Source organism: Camarhynchus parvulus, chromosome 2 (genome assembly GCF_901933205.1).
Source record: "Camarhynchus parvulus chromosome 2, STF_HiC, whole genome shotgun sequence".
Taxonomy (NCBI): Eukaryota; Metazoa; Chordata; class Aves; order Passeriformes; family Thraupidae; genus Camarhynchus; species Camarhynchus parvulus.
Window position 1 is genome coordinate 30,917,119 of NC_044572.1, and position 20,284 is coordinate 30,937,402.

General features: G+C 39.1%; 1 protein-coding gene across 3 annotated transcripts; it reads right to left on the reverse strand.

Annotated features, from left to right (window-relative positions):
• Positions 1-905: 905 nt before the first annotated feature.
• On the reverse strand, positions 906-19,999 carry TMEM196 (transmembrane protein 196). 3 transcript variants are annotated; one of them, XM_030971555.1, is made up of 5 exons: positions 19,634-19,994; positions 7,856-7,912; positions 5,944-6,198; positions 4,016-4,089; positions 906-1,732 (listed from the first exon to the last, which is right to left on the reverse strand). In XM_030971555.1, exons 1-5 carry the CDS (start codon positions 19,778-19,780, stop codon positions 1,726-1,728), a joined length of 540 nt encoding a protein of 179 aa, XP_030827415.1. In that variant the 5' UTR covers positions 19,781-19,994; the 3' UTR covers positions 906-1,725. The 3 variants fall into 3 exon arrangements, with proteins under 3 accessions (XP_030827415.1, XP_030827416.1, XP_030827414.1); XM_030971556.1 differs by lacking the exon at positions 4,016-4,089 and having other exon boundaries at positions 19,634-19,999; XM_030971554.1 differs by lacking the exon at positions 906-1,732 and having other exon boundaries at positions 3,965-4,089.
• Positions 20,000-20,284: the final 285 nt, after the last annotated feature.

Genomic DNA, 20,284 nt, shown 5'->3' on the forward strand with positions numbered 1-20,284 from the left:
CTTGAGCAGAGATACCTTAACATCTAGTTATTTTGCTATGTATCTGTATTCTTCAATGAACCTGAACAATCTCATAAGCAATTTCTAAGGTATGTAATGAATACTAGTATACCGGGGCCCCTGAGAAAATTCAATAGCTCTTTGGGACAGTAAGTAAGTGAAGAGAAGCCTTATAAGGTGGACTGTTTCTCAACTCATAAGCTTAGCCATCCAACTAATTAGCTTGGAGTTTAAGGGAGAGACTTAAATTGCAGTGAAGATATTCCCTATGTTGTAATCAGATCCCTTATGGACTTCAACAATTCTAAGATACTCAATTTAAAGATTATTTTCTGCCATATGGATTCACAAAACAATTTGATGTAATTTATAGAGGTTTTTATGGCGTGGTTTGAACATTAATAGGGTTCTAGTCATACCAGTCTGGGAACATGGATATGAATGACCAAATGTTGCCAATCATCAATGATGCTCACATCTGAAATTCATGTTGCAGTGCTGGGCAATACTGCAAAGTCATAGATTCGCTATGTCACATATGCGTGATTTTATATGAATATTAATATTAATATTCATATTATGCTGTAAATGTTCTGCTACAGATTATAGCTTCCATTTTTCATGGCTGTACCAACCACTAGGTTCTACAATCAAGTTTGGGGTCAGTTAAAGCTGCATACCTGCTGCTTTAACATACCCTCAAACGTTATTGTTGGTGTGGAGAATTGCCAGTAACTTCTGACCTTGACCATGACTCTGTTCAACCTTCATTTTTTTCCTTTCTGAGCTTGCTTCACTCGTTTAGAAACTTTTCAATGTATTGTGCTAAACTGCACGCATGTCAGTTCATCTCTGCAAGATCTTTCTAACAAGAAAATAAACCCAAAAGATCTCTCTAAAATGTCTGGTTTAGATTTCATTTTATTTGTCGTCTTTTATGAACAAGTTACGAAATATACTTCATTCACAAATTGGAAATATTTACAATTTCTTTACAACAAGGCATTATTGAGGTTTTGATTTATGGCATTCTTAGAGCATTCTGTCTTTCAAAACAAAGACATCGGTGTTGTTTTCAGCACACTGTTCATTTACACTCTGGATGTGAGATGGGAGCTTTTTGGAAGATGAGTTTGCACTCTCTTTTGATATGGTCTTCTGGGAAAACTGAGGCAGGATGCATTCAGAATGTGAGGAGAGGGACTGTGCAAATGTGTTGCTGTACCACGCCATGATCTGAAGCCATCATACTAAACCAGATGCTGCTAAGTGGAGAGGAGAAAAAGATTCCCCTGAGCCATTCTTCCTCTGCCTTCTCCTTTGAGTGGGCTAAATGCAGTTCAGTTTTTTTTCTGTTTTTTGAGTCTTCATGAGAATAAGAGTCTTGCAAAGTCTATTTCAAATACTATCACAATTCAGAAAGATTATTCAGACAAAAAACTGAAAGAGAGTAGCCAGGAAGTGAATAAATATTGTATATCCGCAAAATGTTTAGGAGACAAATTTTGAACATGGTTCTAAAAGGGAATTGCAACTGTGCTGGTCTGCAGTTGTGACGTTTGAGCCATAAAAGCTACGACTGTTTCATTTGCTTAATTTCTTGGAGTCTGTTTTTTTTCCTGAAGAAAATTCTAAAACCACTTCCTTCCATGGAACTTTTAAAAATTTCTTAATATACACTTCCATTATAAATCAGATGTGGGCCACCATTGCTTAGGTTGTCTGTCATTTCCTAGAACAAGAATAGAAAACATTAATTCAAATTAGAATTATTGTAAGGTGTACAAAATTCAGTTATCTAAGGTTGTGATGAAATTTGAACAGACTCAGAATTTCAAAGATTCAGAACCAATTTACATTTTTATTTAGTTTGATAAACCTCCTAAAAAAATCATATTTTTTTCCTTCATAAATTAGGTACATTTGAAAGCTGATAGATTCATTGATAGTGATTGAGTTGGACATTACACTCAGACCACATATAGAGCATTGATGGCATCTGTACTAGTTTGTGATGTCCTTTGAAATTGCATCAACTCAAGCTTGTGTGCTGATCTACAAAAGAATGAAATGATAGTTAAGTCTTTTTCCATTCAAACCTCTGTCTGTGCTGACATGCTACAAACAGATGCCAGTCAATGCCTGCTGAAATAGACATTTGGGAAGTAGATCTAGATCCAAACAGGATCTAAGGGTTTTAAGTACTTGTTTTCCCTTGGGATGGGTCTGATTTTAGTTTTCCCTTATTATGCCAGTCTACAATTTTTAGCAGTTCAGGGATTGCTTCTCCAGTGGCAGGTGAGTCATCCCAGAGTAAGCTGACCAGCTCATGAGTCAGAATCCTAAAGTACCTGAACCAAGATTTGCTCAAAGATAGATTTTCTAATTCTCAAATTGAAATGCAAACAATACCCCCTTAGCAGCTGTCTAAGCATAAAGTTGGCTACATTAATTAAACAGTTCCCTGATCTCCAAGCCTGCAAAACCACATTGAATTTATGGTCGGAACTACCTTATTCTGAGCAATCCCAGGCCTATTTCATATCAGATTGAATCTGGATGCAGAAATAAGTGATCTGCTGCTTATGTCCAATGACAGAGAACATTCAGCTCTGGCAAGAGGAATGGGTACAGTTAAAAATGCAGCTTGGAGTATTTCTAAAATTCAAGTAGATGAGGTGGAGGTGCCAGTGTTGGACTAGTTCTAAAATAGCTGCATGATGACCAGAGGCTCTTCTCTGCATGGAAAGATTAAATTCACCTCTTCTTCCTCCTAGTATACTTGGACAAAACGTGGAATGAAAGGGATTTGTTTGTCCCCCTTCCTGTGGAAGCTTCTGTAAAAAAGTGAAGCAACATTCATTGGGCTAGACAGAGAGAGACAGAGAGAAGAAGACGAAAAGAAATAACCCAACTCTATAGCATAGTAGCTGAGATTCATGGTAAAGAGAAGAAAATGATTCAACCTGGTCTTTATTACTAGTCTTACTCTGTCTCTCTCTTCTTTTAGTCCACAATATTTGGTAAGCAGAGACCAGAACTCATAGTAACATAAAGTTATAAAGCACTAATGCCTCCTTTCTCAGATTACCAGCTACATTTTAAAGCAAAACACAGGACTTAATTGTTCCCTTCACAGTTTGTGAAAGAAGGGATGTTCTGTTCTTCTCTACAATGTCACCAAACCAAGTAGCCTTGCCAGTTAATACTCCTGAAATCAAGCCTAAGCTTCAGAGAAAATCAGGTGTGAAACTAATTTTTCTACCACCCAGGTCTCCATTTGCAGATGACAGTGTTGGATGTTTTGGTGTTGTGCCTTATTCTCCTCATATATTGAAGAGGAACATGCATGCCTAACACTGGACTATGGATCCCAGTTTGGGGATTGTCTGGCACTGTAATTTGCTTATTTGTGAGTGCCTAAAGGCTTTGTTGGATGTACACTGAAGGTATCTGTCAGCTGGGAAAGAGATCAAGAATACCAAAGCCAAAAGAGACCAAGAATATCAAATACTAACTATTAGTCAGCCATATTTTGATAGTAATGATCTGTCAGAAGGCTACTCATGAGTTTCCTTTTGTAAGCATCATCACTTCAATCATCTGCAGACATCAGCTATTAGAATATCACCATAGTTTTGGAAAATATCAATACCCATTTATTTTCCCCAATATTTCTATCTTAAAAAAAAGTTAATTAAAAAAAAAAAGGTGCTGAATTTGGAGAATGAAGGAGCACACAGATTAGAAGCAGAGTGAATCAATGGTGGCTACATCCAAATAAGAGTATTTGGATGCCTGTAACTAGGGTGAATATTTTAAATACTCAACTTACTTCCGGATTGCAGCGTTCACCACGTAGAGTTATGTCACTACCTGGAAGCACCATTCCTGCCTCAGAGTAACATCACAGCATCAGCCAACTTTGATTAGCTGAAGCTATGACTTCCTCGTAGAGGTGGCCCTTCCTGAAGTGACATAACAACATGGTCGCTCTCCCTAGTGTTCAGCGTACCTTGGAGGTAACTCTGGTGTCGGGGGAATCACCGGGCAGCTGGGCAGGTCGGTTATTTCAATACCCCTCAATCTCTAATATAAATATAACAATTATACAATAAATATAGCACCAACAAATGCACATGCAGTACATGTCTACATTACTGTATATCAGTATAAATATACAATATAGTCATATATAAAGAACACTTCTAAGCTGTTTTCTAAATTAGGGTCCAATTTAATGTAAGTTTTTGTGCCATGACCTAGTGTACTCAACCCTGCCAGCAGCAGGCAGTCTATAGGTCTGAGAAGTCCCAAGTCAGGCCATGTGTACATGCATACTTGGCTCTACAGCAGACATGCAGGAAGTTTGCCATCAGTGGGGCACATCCCAGATCTGCTGAGTGTGTGCAGTAGGGTTGCTCTGCACGTACATTGTGGCCCTTCATCCAGGATAAGTGAACATCTGGCAGTCCTTGTTGCTAAGTGTCAAAAAGCTCCTAGGTCAACGGGCCAGGAAGGTAGGCAGTGAACTGCTGTTACCCATGTCATCCTCACCCCAAATTGATAGGGTTTGCAGTTTTTTTATTTTGAAAGGTTTTTTCCTTTCCAAGCTGTTTCTTCTTCCATTCCCTCTTTGTCCTTTTTGAGGCACGAATCTCTCTGAAAGTCAATATCTAGCCTTCCATCAGCAAGACCATCATATTTGCCTAATAGCTCATCAGAATTCTTCTTCATTTTGAAATGAGATGGAGAAATGTATCTCGTCTGTTGATTTTATCACCCTGTTTTATGTTACTGTTGTAACCTCTACTATTTAACTTTTCTAAAACATGTTTAAAACATCATCTTTTTAAAACATTTCAAACTCCCTGTTTTTAAGACATTTCAAACATCATCTAAGATTAATTCAGTTTATATTTCTACTTGGAGTCTCATCTCAGTTAAGAAACCAAAGAATAGTGACAAGTCATTTTTAACTGCTATATCATGTTTTTTCAGGGAATCTGAAAACAATTCTACAGTCTGAGCGGACTAATCCTTCCTCTGCTCTTCAGAGGTTTCAGTAGGCAACAGACTCTTGAACTTAACAGTAATGCAGACTTGCAAGTGGAGGTTTAGGTGGGCAGTCCACTAGACCTTTGTTCTTTTTTTCTGCTTATTTCTCAAATAAAAGGCATTGGATAGATACTAAGTCCAAATGCAAAGCACAGGTTTACAGTGGACATTTAACTCCTCAAATATTATTCAGATCTGTTAAGAAAAGGAGATGATTTCAAGAATTCCACTCCATTACTTGGTTTGATCCTATGTGCTCAGCTTTGGGAGCTTCAGTTTCAGCACCTAATTATATTCCTATACACCTTGGTAGGATTCCTATTAATACAAAAAGGAAGTAAATGCTCAGTGCTGCAAATGAGACCAGTTTTATTTAGGCGTCTAAATATGCCCTTAGATGCTTAGGTTAAGTCACCTACATTTGAGAACTGTGGCTTTTCTGTTTAAATAACCTAATTTATAAGCTGAGTACTTGGGAGAGGAAGAGATTGATTAAATCCTGGAAGCATGCAATGATGTGGTTACAGAAAGCTTTCTGTGCTTTTTTTACAGTACAAGACATGATAATTCATATTAATAGGGCTTCCAATTATTTAGGAAGTGCTATATTTAGCAGCTAAGCCCCTAAATAGCTATACAATGGAATTATGTTGAAAATGGATGTACTTCATTGAAATGGATGTACTGCAAATATACAGTACCTAAAAATAGCTCCATATAATGCAACATAATAAAGCTTACACAGAATGGCAGCATTTCATTTTCCAGAATCTCTTTCTCGTATAAAACTGAAAACTGAATACATCTCTTGCCAATTGTAAACGTTAACACATACAGTAGCATTTGAGGAGAAACAGAACAAATAAAGGAGGATACACAACTCACTTTTTCTGCCATTTCATGGGAGTGATGCAATGAATGTTCCCTTTCTGAGAACATTCTCCTTTGTTCATAGCTGGCTAGCCGACAAGTGAGCCATGAAGAAAGGGTGCAACCACCAATTCCAATGCATGCAAGAGACATGGAGGCAAGATGCAAAGAATATAGAGCAGATGACTTCTTTGTCAGAGCACGAAGAAATTGAAAATTTAAGATTCCTCCTATTAGTCCACAGATGCAACAGGCAGAAAAAAGTATCATCTGTCAGGAGAGACAAGAGAGGTTATGTCACAGTAATATTTTTCAGAAATTGATTAATGCATATAAAATATGAGATTGATATAGTTTAATGAGTAGGTAAAGTTAAAACCTATTCAATGTAAGGACTGCTAGGACACAAAACTGATTTCCAGCTGTTCATGCAAAACAGTAACATGACAGAAGGCATCATAATATTCTATTGTGCAGTTTATCACCCTGCCTCAGGAGTGAATGCCTCATGTATTTGTAGTGAATCTCTCTTTCTTTGTGTGCATTCTGACTGTGCCTCCTGCTCAGTTATAATTTATTCAGTCAGATAGCTGATTGGAGGCTTTCTGCAGCTTTTGTGGGGTCTTTGAAAGTGTTCAAGGTGAATGTGCTGGTCAAAGAACCAAAAAAAACAACAAAGGAATCTGTGATGCTGCTTTACAGAAGGTCAGTTTGGTGACTACATGGTTGGTGGGTCAGTTTGGTTGATTTTAACTTGAGTAAACTGTTCCTGGGAATTTTAGAAATCTGTCAAACAGGCTGCAATCAATGAGACATTTTTAAAGACCTCCTATTGCTTTTAGTCACAAAGATGCACTGGTTCAGCATGTGCATTAACCTCAAATGATTCAGGAGCAAAAGACCTTATGGAGACAGTGTTAAATGATTGTCTTATTCACTTCCCTTGATACTGCTGACCTGTCAGAAGATGATCTAGATGGGCATTTAACATTTCTCGATATGGCTTTGTATATGTACTTATCTACTCTGGTGGCAGAAATTTATGGAGCCTTACAGACTAGTTCTGTACACAACCTGCATGAGAATGTCCTCAGGAATGTGGCACTGAGGATGTATTTTGCAGTCCACTGGCAAGGGACTATTACATGAGACCTCTGGAACAGATGGCTTTTAGAAACTGGTTATAGTACACATGTTTTAAGAAATGGGACTGTCATTTTAACAGAGTTTAGGATTGATATTTAAAAAAAATGGAAAGAACTTTTGATTCCCATCACACTTATGCTTGTTTATGTGACTTCCATCTGTATGTGAGAGAATAATCAAGCTGACAGAAAATTAGGACTGGCATTATCACTTAAAATAAGATCATGTCTTTAACATAGAGTTCTGCTTTTACTTGTTGAGTAATTACACCATTTTGCTGCAGTCAGAAAATTAGTGTACCTGAAGAGACATCTTCCATCACTTTAAAACTTACATACGCGTGTTTCAGATTGCTAAACAAACTTGCTAAACACTTAACAGCTATGATATCTAGAAACAAACTTGGTCAGCAACCTTAATGAGATGGCAGCCCAGTGCTGGCTTTTGAAGGAGAGAGGATGCAGTCCAGTGACATTATTGAGAAGCATTTATTGACTTGACATAAATCTATGTCAAGTGATTTGTGATCCAAGTTTATCCAGATACAGACAAACAGGGATGTATGGCTTAAATAGCATGACCTACATAGGCCATTTCAGAACTGCCTTGTTTTTTGTGACTATTCCAAAGTGCTGATTGCTTCTTTTAGATTGCCAACTTGTAATTTTTCTAATTGTTTATCAAAAACCCTTGCATGCAGAAAGCCCCCAGTAAAGATTTCAAATTAGATAGGCAAGCCTTTCAAATACTTATGTGTTATGGATGCAGTGGAAAAACTTACGACAAGTCCAGATTTTTTTTTGGCGCACAATATTCCACATACGCAGCAAAGCAGGAACTGCGAAAAACAAGAAACCAAACAATTATTTCATCATTTAAGGTACATAGTTCAAATCCCACTGTGTTGCTGTGGTGGTGGCCACAGTTCAGGCAATGTCAGCATTTTTGTCACAAACCTTATGTTTCAGGAGGTTGTAACTCAACCATAAACACTCTTACCGGATAAGAAACTGGAATGAGAAGTCCTAGTGACCATAAGTCACGAGAAAAGAAAGAAATATGAATTTTAAGCTGCTTAGGTAAGAAAGTTGGAAAAAAATCCCCAGTGTGGCAAGCACAAAAATGTCTTTTAACTGTTTTATTTTTCTCTCAGAAGAGTTTAGCCAGGTGCTAGTCAGTGATCCAAATCATCTACTTCTAAGCATAGCATTGGGACTTAATGCCCTGATCCTACCATCTGAACCACTGAAGGATCACATATGGATCGTTGTCTTCAAGAGTGTGGAACTCTGGGCAAGAATATAATTCAGTCATGTCTGTGGGTGCAGGTGTAAATATCAGTACGTCTGTTGGTGTGACTACTCTGGGCATGCAGAAAGATCTGTTTCAGACTCTTGATGGCCCAATTTGCAAGAGAGAGCATGAAGGTATCTGTACTTTTTTTTTTTTATGTCATTCCCTCACATAAACTGATTTGCTAATTGTAGCACTAAGCATTAGGCAAAAATTAATCACCAAAACCAGAAAAATGCCTACCAGCTGATAAAAATAGATGATAATGCTTAATAGTGACCTCTGTCAAAGACCAGTGATGTCCTCTGATGTCTTTTTCCTCCTACAGAAAAGTTTGAGGATAAAAACAATGAATAGTCCCCAGGGAAGCAGTCAGGGTAGGAACAACAGTAGTTGTATGAAAGGAATAAGGCCTTCTCCAGGTGTTAGTAACACTGTCAAAAGATTTCCTTCTACCTCATAAAGTCTTTTATTAAGAAAGCTATGCTACCTATTTCCAATAAAGCTAACCCTACTCCCCCATTGGGAAGTAATTTTATAGTTTTAAAACTGTATTTTTCTCCACTATTTTTGCATTGAGATGGTAATTCTAGCAAAAGGCTCTGCTTGACCCTGATTTAGAATTAAATCACAGAAAAGACCTGGCTGTTACATAAGAAATCAAAAAAAAAAAAAAGCCAAACCAAAACCCCAAAAACCAAACCCCTAAGAGGTTCAATAAAGCATTCAGGGTCTGTGTAATATATTGCAGGTACTTCTTATTTAAACTCTAAAATTTTGCAACTTCACTATTTCAGCTGAGGAGTTGCCTTAACTCATAGTTCTCCATAATGAATGTAGATAAATTGTGTATATTTACTTTTATACTAAGCATGGGATGTGAATTTAATACCAATCAGATTATAGAGACGGCTGGGTCACATGGACCAGGGTGCTGAATGGCTCAGGACATACCAGAAGGCACAACTGGTAATTGCTGCTAGAACCCACTGACTGGAATAACAATAAAACAAAGCAAATCACCAAGGGACAGTGCTCCTTCTGCACTTTCCCACAGGCAAAGAAGATTTCAGCTCATCACATCTGCTTTGTAAGTGTTCGCTCAGGCTTTCTGTGAAATTTTGGGGTTTTACTCCCAGTCCTGTTAGTGCAGATTGCTTTCAACCGAAGGCACGCTTCAGATTTCCACACATCGTGTTTTGTATTTCTCAAAATGCAGAAACCTCAAATGAAATTTGTTGAAGACATCTTTGTAATTAAGTTCTATTCAGTCAGATTTGATAAAGTGGATTAATAATATATTTTCTCTCTGTAGTGATTGAATAGGATTGAAAGGAAATTTTTGTATATAGAAAAATTAATTAGTGTTGGAAGATATCATCATAGATAGTTTTAACTTGTTAACTAGTTTAAAAACCTGTGTGTTTGATAATTTACATTTAAAGCTGAAAGAGCATGAAAGTCAAGGTCACCCATTTTTTCAGGAATGCTTTAATTCTGCTCCAATTTGAGTCAATAAAGCTAATCTATGAGCCCCAATGTACCAGCTTTTCAAAACAAGGGATGACTATTCCATTTAAAGCACTTGACTACCTGGAGTAAAAATCTGTATGCAGTAGTTAAATGTACATTAAGTTTGCTAATGATACTAGACTAGGAGACACCATAGACTGTTAAGTGTAGAGAAGCCTTACAGAGAGATGTGAATAGACCTGAGAGCTGGGTAATTACCAATCATGTGACATTTAACAAGAGCCAAGTGCTGGATTCTGCACTAGGACAGTGTAATCCTGGTTATACATAAATACTGGGGGTCAAGAGATTGGAAAGCAGCCACAGGGAAAGAGGTCTGAGTGTCTGGCTTGATGAAAAATTGAATGTGAGTCAGCAGTGCCCTGGCAGCAAAAAAGGCCAACCATGCCCAGGGATACATCAAGAACAGCATCACCAGCTGGTGGAAGGAAGTGATTGCCCTGCTCTATTCTGCTCTGGTGCAGCTCCTTCTTGAGCACTGTGTGCAGAGATGGATGCCTCAGTATCAGAAAAGCATCAAACTGTTAGAGTGTTCAGAGGAGGATGACCAAGATGGTGAAAGACCTTAAGGGCAAGACTTATGAGGAGCAGCTGAGGTCACTTGGTTTGAAAAGACTGAAGAAGAGAAGGCTGAGGGGTGACCGCTACACAGTCTAGACCTTTCTCAAGGCAGGCAGAGGAGAGAGAGGTGCTGATCTCTCTTTGATGATCAGTGATCACAAGGAAATGGAGTGAAGTTTCATCAGAAGAAGGTTCTTCACTGTGAGGGTGGTCAGCCACTGGAACAAGCTTCCCAGGAAAGGGATCATGGCACCAAGACTGTCAGAGGTCAAGAGTACTCTGGATGCTGCTATTAGTCTTATGATTTAGTATTAGGTAGTCCTGCAAGGAGCATGGAGTTGGACTTGGTGATCTTTATGGGTCTCTTATAAGTTGAGAAATTCTACAATTTTATGATAATATTGTATCATATCATGTATACTCTGTATGTGCTTTCTCTCTCTACATCTACAGTGTTTGTAGATATAGGCAAGGAATAACATGTCCCACAGTTAAAGAGCTAAAAGTGTTCTTTGTATTCTAACTCAGAGGAATTGGATATTCATGCTTCCTCCACATTCTTCTGCTTAATCTTGAGGTCATGCTGAAGTTTTATAATCCTTATGACTATGAGGTAAACAAGTTGTGAAACCGAATGCACTCAAGTGCCTGAATATGTTAAAAAACCTTGGAAGAAAAGTATTCGGGCAGTAGCAAAGGATTAATGTTATTTAGGTTGGGTTTTTTTTAAGATGACAGTGTATTGCATTCATGGAGAAGAGGATTGCCCAAAACCTAGTATGGATATTTATTTATGTCAGCATGCATTCCAGGCTATTATACCTCATGCAAAGCTTTGAAACTTCTGAGCCAAGTTCATGACTCTCTCCTAAGGCTGATTCACTGGAAACAGTGGAAACCTGCTCTATGAAGAGACTATTAGTAATACCTGTGGCTCAGGAACACTGCTCATGCAGAATTTCTTTGTCCAAGCTTTCTAATGTGGAGACATCTAGAATGGTTAGGATTTCAGTGAGATATTATGTAATTGACTCTAGTCTCTACTTTTTAAGAGCATAGCGACTAGCAACTTAAAAGTTTTTTCTTTTGTTTTTCTATTTTTTTTTTTTTTTTTTGTTTTTTGGGGTTCTTTTTGTTGTGGTGTTATAGGAATGTCCTGCAAAATTTTTGATGTCTCAGTGTTGTGATCAGCAGTAGTGAAAAGTGGATGGGAGAAACTACACTGGCCCGTTGTACCAGAAAAAGCATGAAGTAAAAATTAGATTGAAAGTGTCCTTTACTTAGAATCTTCTATTTTATAATACTGCCAACTGGAATGCAGCCACCAGGGGCTCTGTTGTCTTGACACTCTATCTGTTCTTGGCTATTTTGAAAGACTTCATGTCAATGTGTTGTAACAGTAAAACTTGGTTTGTGACTGTTGAGCTACTCTGGACTACAGTTTACCCTTGACTAACTAATACTGTCATGGTGAGGACTTGCTCCTTTCTACTTGATCATTTATTCTCCTTAATGAATTTTTACCAGCCAATCTCATGGACTTTTAAAATGTAATTATATTTTCTAACTATGTATTTTCTAACCATTTAACCTAACTTACCTGACGTAAGTTAGGCAAACAGACTTATACTGAAAATACAGTAAATCAGGAGTGGAAAAGGAATATATCACTGAAGATAAGCTTCTTGTAAGAATTAGAGAAAAATAAGAAAGCTCTGTTATTGAAGTGTTCACAACTTATGCAGAGAATAAGGCTAAAATATTTCATTAAGGATAAGCTAAGCTAATAAGCCCTAGAAAATGCCCTGGAGACCAGAGAGGGAACTTCAGCTGGAACTTTTTTAAACATATGTCTCATTGTTGGACTTCCATTTAAATTATTATTCATAATTTAAAAAAGCATAAAATGCTAAAAGACTGAAAGGCTCACTTAAAAACCTACATAGATCACCAGTTACACCCAGACCCTATTGACGATAGGGTTACTTTTGGTTTCAGACTTATTCATTTCTCCTGTACACACATGTATAGGAGGTATGTTTTGCATCAAGACTAGCAGAGAAGCCTTGTATTGAAACTGTTGGTGTCAGTCCAGAGAAGGGCCAGGAAGTTGGTAAGAGGGCAGGAGCACCTCCCCTAAGAAGTTAGTTGGAGAAAGTTTAGGCTGTTCAATCTGGAAGAAGAGAAGGTTCAGAGATTCACATATTATTCTGAGCTGGAAGGGACCCACAAGTGTCATTGGGTTTGCGTGGAGACCTCATAGCAATCTTCCAATATCTGGGAAGCTGGAGAGAGACTCTGCATCAGGAACTGTAGTTACAGGACAAGGAGTATAGAGGTAACTGGAAGAGGGGAAATTTAGGCTAGATATTAGGAAGAGATTCATTGCTGTGAGGGTGATGAGGCACTGGAACAGGTTGCCCAGAGAGGCTGTGGGTGACCAAACCCTGGCAATGTTTAAGGCCAGGTTATACAAGGCCTTAAGCAACCTGGTCTAGTAGGAGGTGTTCCTACCCATGGCAGGGACAGCTTGGTCTAGATGATCTTTAAGGTCCCTTCCAATCCTTATTGTTTGATTCTGTGATTCTATGAGTTTATGCGAATGTATCATCAAGTAATAGACAAGGGCATAACCCCTCTTGGGTGAATGGCAAAAAATCCAAAGATACTACAAAGCACAAAACCTACTTAGAGACTGAGTGCCTCAATCCCACTTTCAGTGATGATTTACCATGGACCCACCAAAGTCAGAGTAGCTCTGATAGCACCAGTGTCATTGTAAGGTAGTGTCTGTTTGTCTGTGGCGTTTTTGTCATTCACGCTGCAGCTGTACCTGCTGATGTTCCATATGCATATTGGAAAATTTCTTTTTGTCTGTTCAACTTTGGAAAAGAACCCCAAAGACCTCCCAGAAAGAAGAATGTTTATTTTGAGACTGCTTTAATTTCCTTTATATTGAATATTGCCTTGAAACAAAATCTCAGATCCAAAACCCCATAAATTTTGGTAAGAAGGCTAAAATCTCAATTTATATTCAAGCTCTGTGGTTTGGATCTATCCCTATTTCATATTTTCTGGAACAAAAGACTTGGCTTCTTTCACTTCCTTCTGGAAAATGGGTACTTTGTCCCTGGTAGTCTGAAAAAGATTCAGTTTTAGTTAATCTGCAGGAAGCCAAAGATTTGGTTTTTTCCATCAGGCAGAAGAAAAGGAACTATTTTTATTTTATATCTTGAAGCTAAGAAACCTTTCTGTCTTATGTTTTGAAAAGGCAAAAGCAATGGTGAGTGTAATTCCCTTGAAAAAATGAAAACTGCTCATAGAAAAATTTCCTGGACACGGGCTGAACAAAATAGTAGAGAAAACTTGTTGAATATAAGGACAGCTTGATCCCTAGTCATTGTTGATGACAAAAAAGACAGCTAAATTGTAGAGACTGTATGGGAAGTCCTCTGTAGGTCATCCATATGTATCTGATGAAACAGAGGAAGGGAAATTATTCCAAAATGGAATGTAACAAAGTGAAAAAGCAAGTGTATCATGCCTAGTCAAATGACACTCTACTTGGAAGACTAAACCAACAAGACAGAATTAATAGATTCACTTTTATCTACCCTTGTCAGGTAGTAAACTAGAAAATTCTGTGTTTTTACACTAAAGCAGCATAAGCATGTGACTTTCAGGACAATAACTAGGAATTTGAAATAAGTAATGTAAAGAAAGAAAGATTCTATTTAATAATGTTGTTTCAACTCCATCCAAATGAGAAAAAAGCTGAAATCTCTAATGGATGAACTAAGCAGATATCTCTAATTGTAACTCTTATTCAAAGCAGTATTTCAGAACAAGGATTAAATATTCTTAGCACAGACATAAAGGGCACAGAATCTACTAATGAAAACAAAGACATCAAACTAAATAAAAATTACAGCAGGCAAAAAGATCAAGCCTAGGTACCAGGTTTGCCTATTAACTCCACAGAGAAACACAATAATCTTTCGCAAAAAGGGGATGGAAATTTCTAATGATGTTGCTGTCCCATGCAAGTGACTGTAGGGACAGCAATGTCTAGCTGGCTGAAAGGCATCCAGATGCAGAACCAGAAGCAGCAACATTGCCAAAACCCAACCTTGTGTCTCACCAAATCTGTCATGCTGAGAGGGGAGGCTTAGTTATAACTGAGGCATAGTGTTAAATCATGTCTAATGTGAGCCAATACCTTGTCTGGCACTGTGCTATTGGGTCTTACCAGACCAGGTGCTGCTACCCTTCCCACTGATTCAAGCTATATTCAAGCAGTTTAAATTCTATCCCAGTCCCTGTGATTAGTGTTTCCACTCATCTGATTATAGACCTTCAAACATGCTTTAAAAATGGGAAATGGTTTTTAGAAACAATCAAGGAAATTAAGAAGTGTGTTTCTGAATCTGACATCGGTGATTCAAAAAGCCTCCTCCCACCTATAAAAACACTTAAATTATCAGCACAAAATAATAATATTTACTTTTTGTTTGTTTAGAGCCTATCAGAATAACAAATAAAAAGAATGCTTTTTTTTTTTGCTCTGTATCAAGCATTTGGTTTAGAGTGTGACTGCTTACATCTCAAAAAAGTAATATATGAAAGATTATTCCCTGCAGGTGAACTACAGTCTTATAGTAGGAAAACATTTAAGCATATGCTTAAGTCAGTCTATATACAACAGATCCACTAAATACAACCCAGGAGCTAGATGGAACTTCTTCCAGGTTTTTATGTGCCTCTGGAGTCTCCAAATGACAAAAAAACCCTACTGAAAGACCTCAGCTGAATTCAGTGAATTGTCCTGGCTCCATGCAAGGCAAGAAGCTTCCACCCTTGGTATGCCCTTCCCTATCTATAGGTGCAGAACTCTTTCCAGCTTCTACTGAGCTCACTGAAAGTCCTGTGATTAATTTCATCACGAGTGGGAGCCAAACAGAAATATGGTCAGTTTGATGAAAATGCAATGCATATGTTAAAACAAAGTAGGATCACATCTGCATTTTGTCTGCATGCTAAACAATAATGTGATTTTTTTAGTGCTGTTTTTGAAAAAAAAAAATTGACTCTTCTTTCCAAAAGAAACTTGGCAACAGTAAAATCTAGATGTAAAATCTTGTGGTTTAAAATTTCAGGCCACCAACATCGATTTAACAGTCTAAAAAGGTTTTGTTGCTCTGGGAAAGTCCATACAGACTGACACTTTTTCTTTTCCTTCAAATCTTGGATCAAAAAAATTAAAGTAATTTAAATCAAATATTTCAAGTGCCAGCTTGGAACAAATTTCTGTAGCCAAATGCACATTTTTAATGGGCAGGCAGACTTCCACTGTGATAAAATCACAAATCATGGAAACAGTAATTCTGCCTCTATCTACAGACGGGCAAACAGACCAACATACAGAAAGTGCATAACTCTCAAATACATTCAGATATTTGCCTTTATAAGGGAAGAAATTATTACTCTAGAGGGGCATAGCCATAAGTGAATCATCGAGTATCTCTCTTGCATATGAAGATAGATGGCATATTTGTCTAAAGATGTGGCTTTTGTCTCTCATTCTCTCTCTCTCTGTGAGGGAGACTCATTTACAGCAAGGATTTATTCACCACTGCAGGATAAATAAGGATAAATTACACAAATGTATGTGTGTGTATATGAATATCTATTCACTACTCATAGTGAGAGTGATGAAACCACTGTGTTCTAAATATAGATGGAGAAGCATGTGACCATTAAAAAAAAACCAAACTGTGAATATATTTTGGTTGATTATCTTCTGACTTTTGTTGTTTGTGCAAAAGCCTTTACTATGGATGCTGTCATTCCTGCTATGTTATTGTTAGTGGTTCAGCGTTCTCATTGGTTGAATTATTCTATAGTACATCATATAACTGAATTGGAATGGTGGATTTCAGAAATATCCCTCAGTTTCTGGGAAACAAAGAAATCTGGGAGACACTGGTTACAGCCTGTAGAATAGTTTATCCCAGTACAAACAACAAACAGAAAGAAATTTAGAGATCACCAACATGTGCACTTCAGGGTATTCGGGACTGTTTTTATTGTGGGCTTGTTTTAGTTTTTAGCATTTTTTTCAATTTAACAGCCATGGCCTATTTTAAAAAGAACAGATTGGTGATGATGTAAACTGGTTAGTTGTCTTCACATGCTCCAGATAATTTGAGAAGACAGTCACACCTTCAGTTGTTTTCTTATGGCTACTTTTTAAACAACTTGTACGATCTTAATCCAATTCAGCTCCAATGAGAACAACAGACTTGAAACTTCTTTTTACCATTTTTATGTATTTTTTGATACAGATATTGCCTAGGCTTTCAATTTCTTCATTCTGGTGTACTCTACTTTCCCTGGCTTGCTTATACATAATGCAGGGCATGCAATGATCAGGGTACTTCAGCCCATGCTTAACTTCACTTGTATCCATAATGCTATGGATGGAATTCATGTGGTTAAAATTAAGTATGTTAGTAAATAATCTGTCTGCATGGAGGCAGTGAACAATAAAAACATCTCTTTTAATAGAGAAGCTAATGCTTGTCAAGTGCAAACCATCATAGGGAGGCAAGTATAGAAGATAGAATGTGCATGATTTTTAAGATGCCCAAATTTTAGGAATTCAGGTTAAGGTTTCCATGGTGATGCTATCTTCATCTACTTCCTTATGAACTTGGGTCTCTGCTGAGTTCCACCCACATAAAAGGATAGAACAGGGTCAAAGGTTTTCTGTGCATTTCCAAGTAAATTGCAACAGGAAGAATGACACTGTTCAACTTAAGTGTTTTGTATCTAACATGTCAAAGAATTAGTTTTTCTTTAATGTCCCCTTCTTTTCCTTAGCGTTCACTTCTCAAAGGCAAACCCTGATTCAAGGGTGTGAATTGGGAAAAAAACCAACATATTTTATGCAAGACATATCTTTTAATACCAGCAACATGAGCCCAGTGTAAGCTACAGTGAGCAGAAAGGTGGCTTATGCCACTTCTGCAGCAGGACAATCCTCAGGATTGTCCAAACAAACCTTTGACCAATTGTTTAAATTTTAAAGTAGTTACCCATGGCCCTAAGTATCCTTGGAGAACAGTAAATCTCTGGCCCCTTTCTTGGCCTGCCTGCCTCAGCTGCTAGTCCCCTAGTCAGAAGAATGCAACCTAACAGTTTGAACTGCTAGAGTAGTACAAAGAGAGTGGTATAATTATGACAATTTATCTTCAGTTCAATGAAAAGTAAGTCAGCCTTTAGAAACATGTCACCCCACTCTGCACGTCACTTTGATTTTCTAATTTCCTCTGCTACATGAAGCATAAGGTTCCTTCTTCCACTTTGCTTTTTCTTTGAGGCCTCTCTCTGCCTATTCAACCTGCAGTTTTTGCTCAGTTCCTAGAACCTGATGTCTGCCTTTGCTGGCTCTGGTTGTGGGCATCCTTTGCCCATTTGTTATATCTGCAAACAAGTCCCTTTGGGTTACCTTCATGCTTCTGCACTCACATATGAGAATAATTTCCTATAAATATCTGCAAAACCTTTTCACTGTCCTCTGTCTTTCTCTAAAACTCTACCTATGAACAGCTCTAAAGCAGCCAGACTGCTGGTGTGTTAAGGCAACCACCTGTTATACCACTCAGTTTGTTTTTTCTTCATACTCCCTTACACCCTTTTACACTGTATCTGTCTCTTACTATGATTATAATGTCCTTGGAAGCCAGTATCTAACATAACAGAATCTTACTCTATGCCTAGTACAAACTCTGGGGTAACAGCATAAACATGAATGAGGCAGTTATGCAGGAAATGTGCATCGTCATGAAATGATATCAGCTGTGATAGCTTGTCACAAAATGCAATCACTGCATAAAATACTGATCTCACTGACTGATCAAAGCTCTTTGACCTCAGTGAAACCCAGGAAATTGATCTTTGCCATTAAATCTTCAAATAGACATGTGGTTTTAGGTAATTTTTTTCTTCATAAACAATGATCAGAAACCTCCCTTTTTGAAGTGATTCTGATAAAATCATTACCTGTTGGCCTGGTAATGTCACTACCTGTCTGATCTAGTCTTCATTTTCATTTCTCACCTACCTGTTCTGCAGTGCAGAATTATATGTGTGCTTTTATACTGCCAAAAATATTTATCACTGTTGTCAATAATTAATAATTATTGACAGGGAGAATATTACATGAAGCACTTTGTCTGAATTAATCTATAAATTAGAGGAGGTAATGCTGGTGAATAATCAAGAGTGTTTTACATTTATCATGTTATCTGAAGCTAAGCAAACAATCCTTTTTAGAAATACTGCTGTACAATACAAGCTGGCCAAAACCAGCTTTGGACTTCAAAAATGCCCACTCATGTTTAGACTGAATATTCAACATTTCCTATTCTTTGTTTCATAAATATAAATAACCTTTTGGAGGAAAATTCTTCCTAGAAACATGCATATCTCAAACTGGAAAAATAAGAAACATTTTTGAGAAGTGAAAAATGCTCTGTGATAAGAACATGCTGCTTCTATTAACCCATTACTGGGTTTTCATTTTTTTTTTTTGTTCATTTTACAAGAAGCTCAAGGCATCCGGTACATGAGAACATCTTTCTCCATTTCTTTCCCAATGCTTCTTTCTATTTTTCTTCCAAAAACTCAGGACTCAGCTGACATACCCTTGACATTAATTTAAAGCACCTTTTGACAGTCTCCTCATCATGGACAGGGCTGTTCTTTTGAAAAAGCAAAACTCGCAGTCAATTTAAAGACTGTAAGCTATGGCCCGGGTTTCACGCCAAGCATCGGGCTTTCCCAGGTGTGAGAAGGGGTTCAGAGAAAGTTCAGTTGCTCAGAGCAAGACTGAAAAACGGCAAGGAGCGAGAAAGAAGAGGTTTCCCGCCGCCCAACACACACGTACATCCATCTGTCCCCGCCGTGCCTCCCCCTCGCCCCACGACTCTGCAGACCGTACCCCAAGCACATCGGAAATGGACCCGGCGCGGCCGGCGCAGCATGCACTCGCGGGAGGGAAAGGAAGGGAAGGGAAGGGAAAAGGGGATGCCTTCGCACGGTCTGATCATCACAATAAAGAGTTAAAGAGAGAGTGAAATGGCTAACGTACACACACCCCGCTCCATACCGGAGAAGAGTCTCCCAGCTGAGGTTTATGCTCTGTGAGGACCAGGCTGAAACTGACCGCCCCCACGGCCACGCTGGACACCCCTAACCCTATCTCCAGCACGGAGAGCACCAGGAGGCTCCCGATGATCTGGCTGCTGGTGCACATCCTCCCTCGGTCATCCTTCCTTCCCGATCAGCCGGGGAAACCGCGCATCCTCCTCCTCCTCCTCGGGCGCTCCCGCGGCCCTAAGTCGCCCCCAAACTTTTCTTCCTTCGCAGGCAGCCGGGGCGGAGCGGCGCATCCGCGGCCGGCGGGCGCTACCGAGGGTCGGCGGGGCGGCCCCGGCGCCGCCGGGCCCCGCGCAGGCAGCGCCGCGCCGGCCCCGAGCGCGGCCCCGAGCGCGGCCCCGGGCGCGGCGCGGCCCCGGGCGCGGCCCCGGGCGCGGCCCCGGCGCGGCGGAGCTCTCCAAGGTGCCGGGCCGGCGGTGGGTGCGCGGCTCCGCGCTCCTAAGGGCTGCGCCTCCGCCGGGAAAGTCGACCTTGTCCGCTCTCCTCCTGCGCTCTCATTGGAATGACCTCACCGGGATTTTTCCCCCACTCTTGTTTCTCTCCCTCTTCCCTTCCAGGGCTGGGGGGCGGCGGGTAGAGGAGTGTGGCGAGCCCAGCCCGG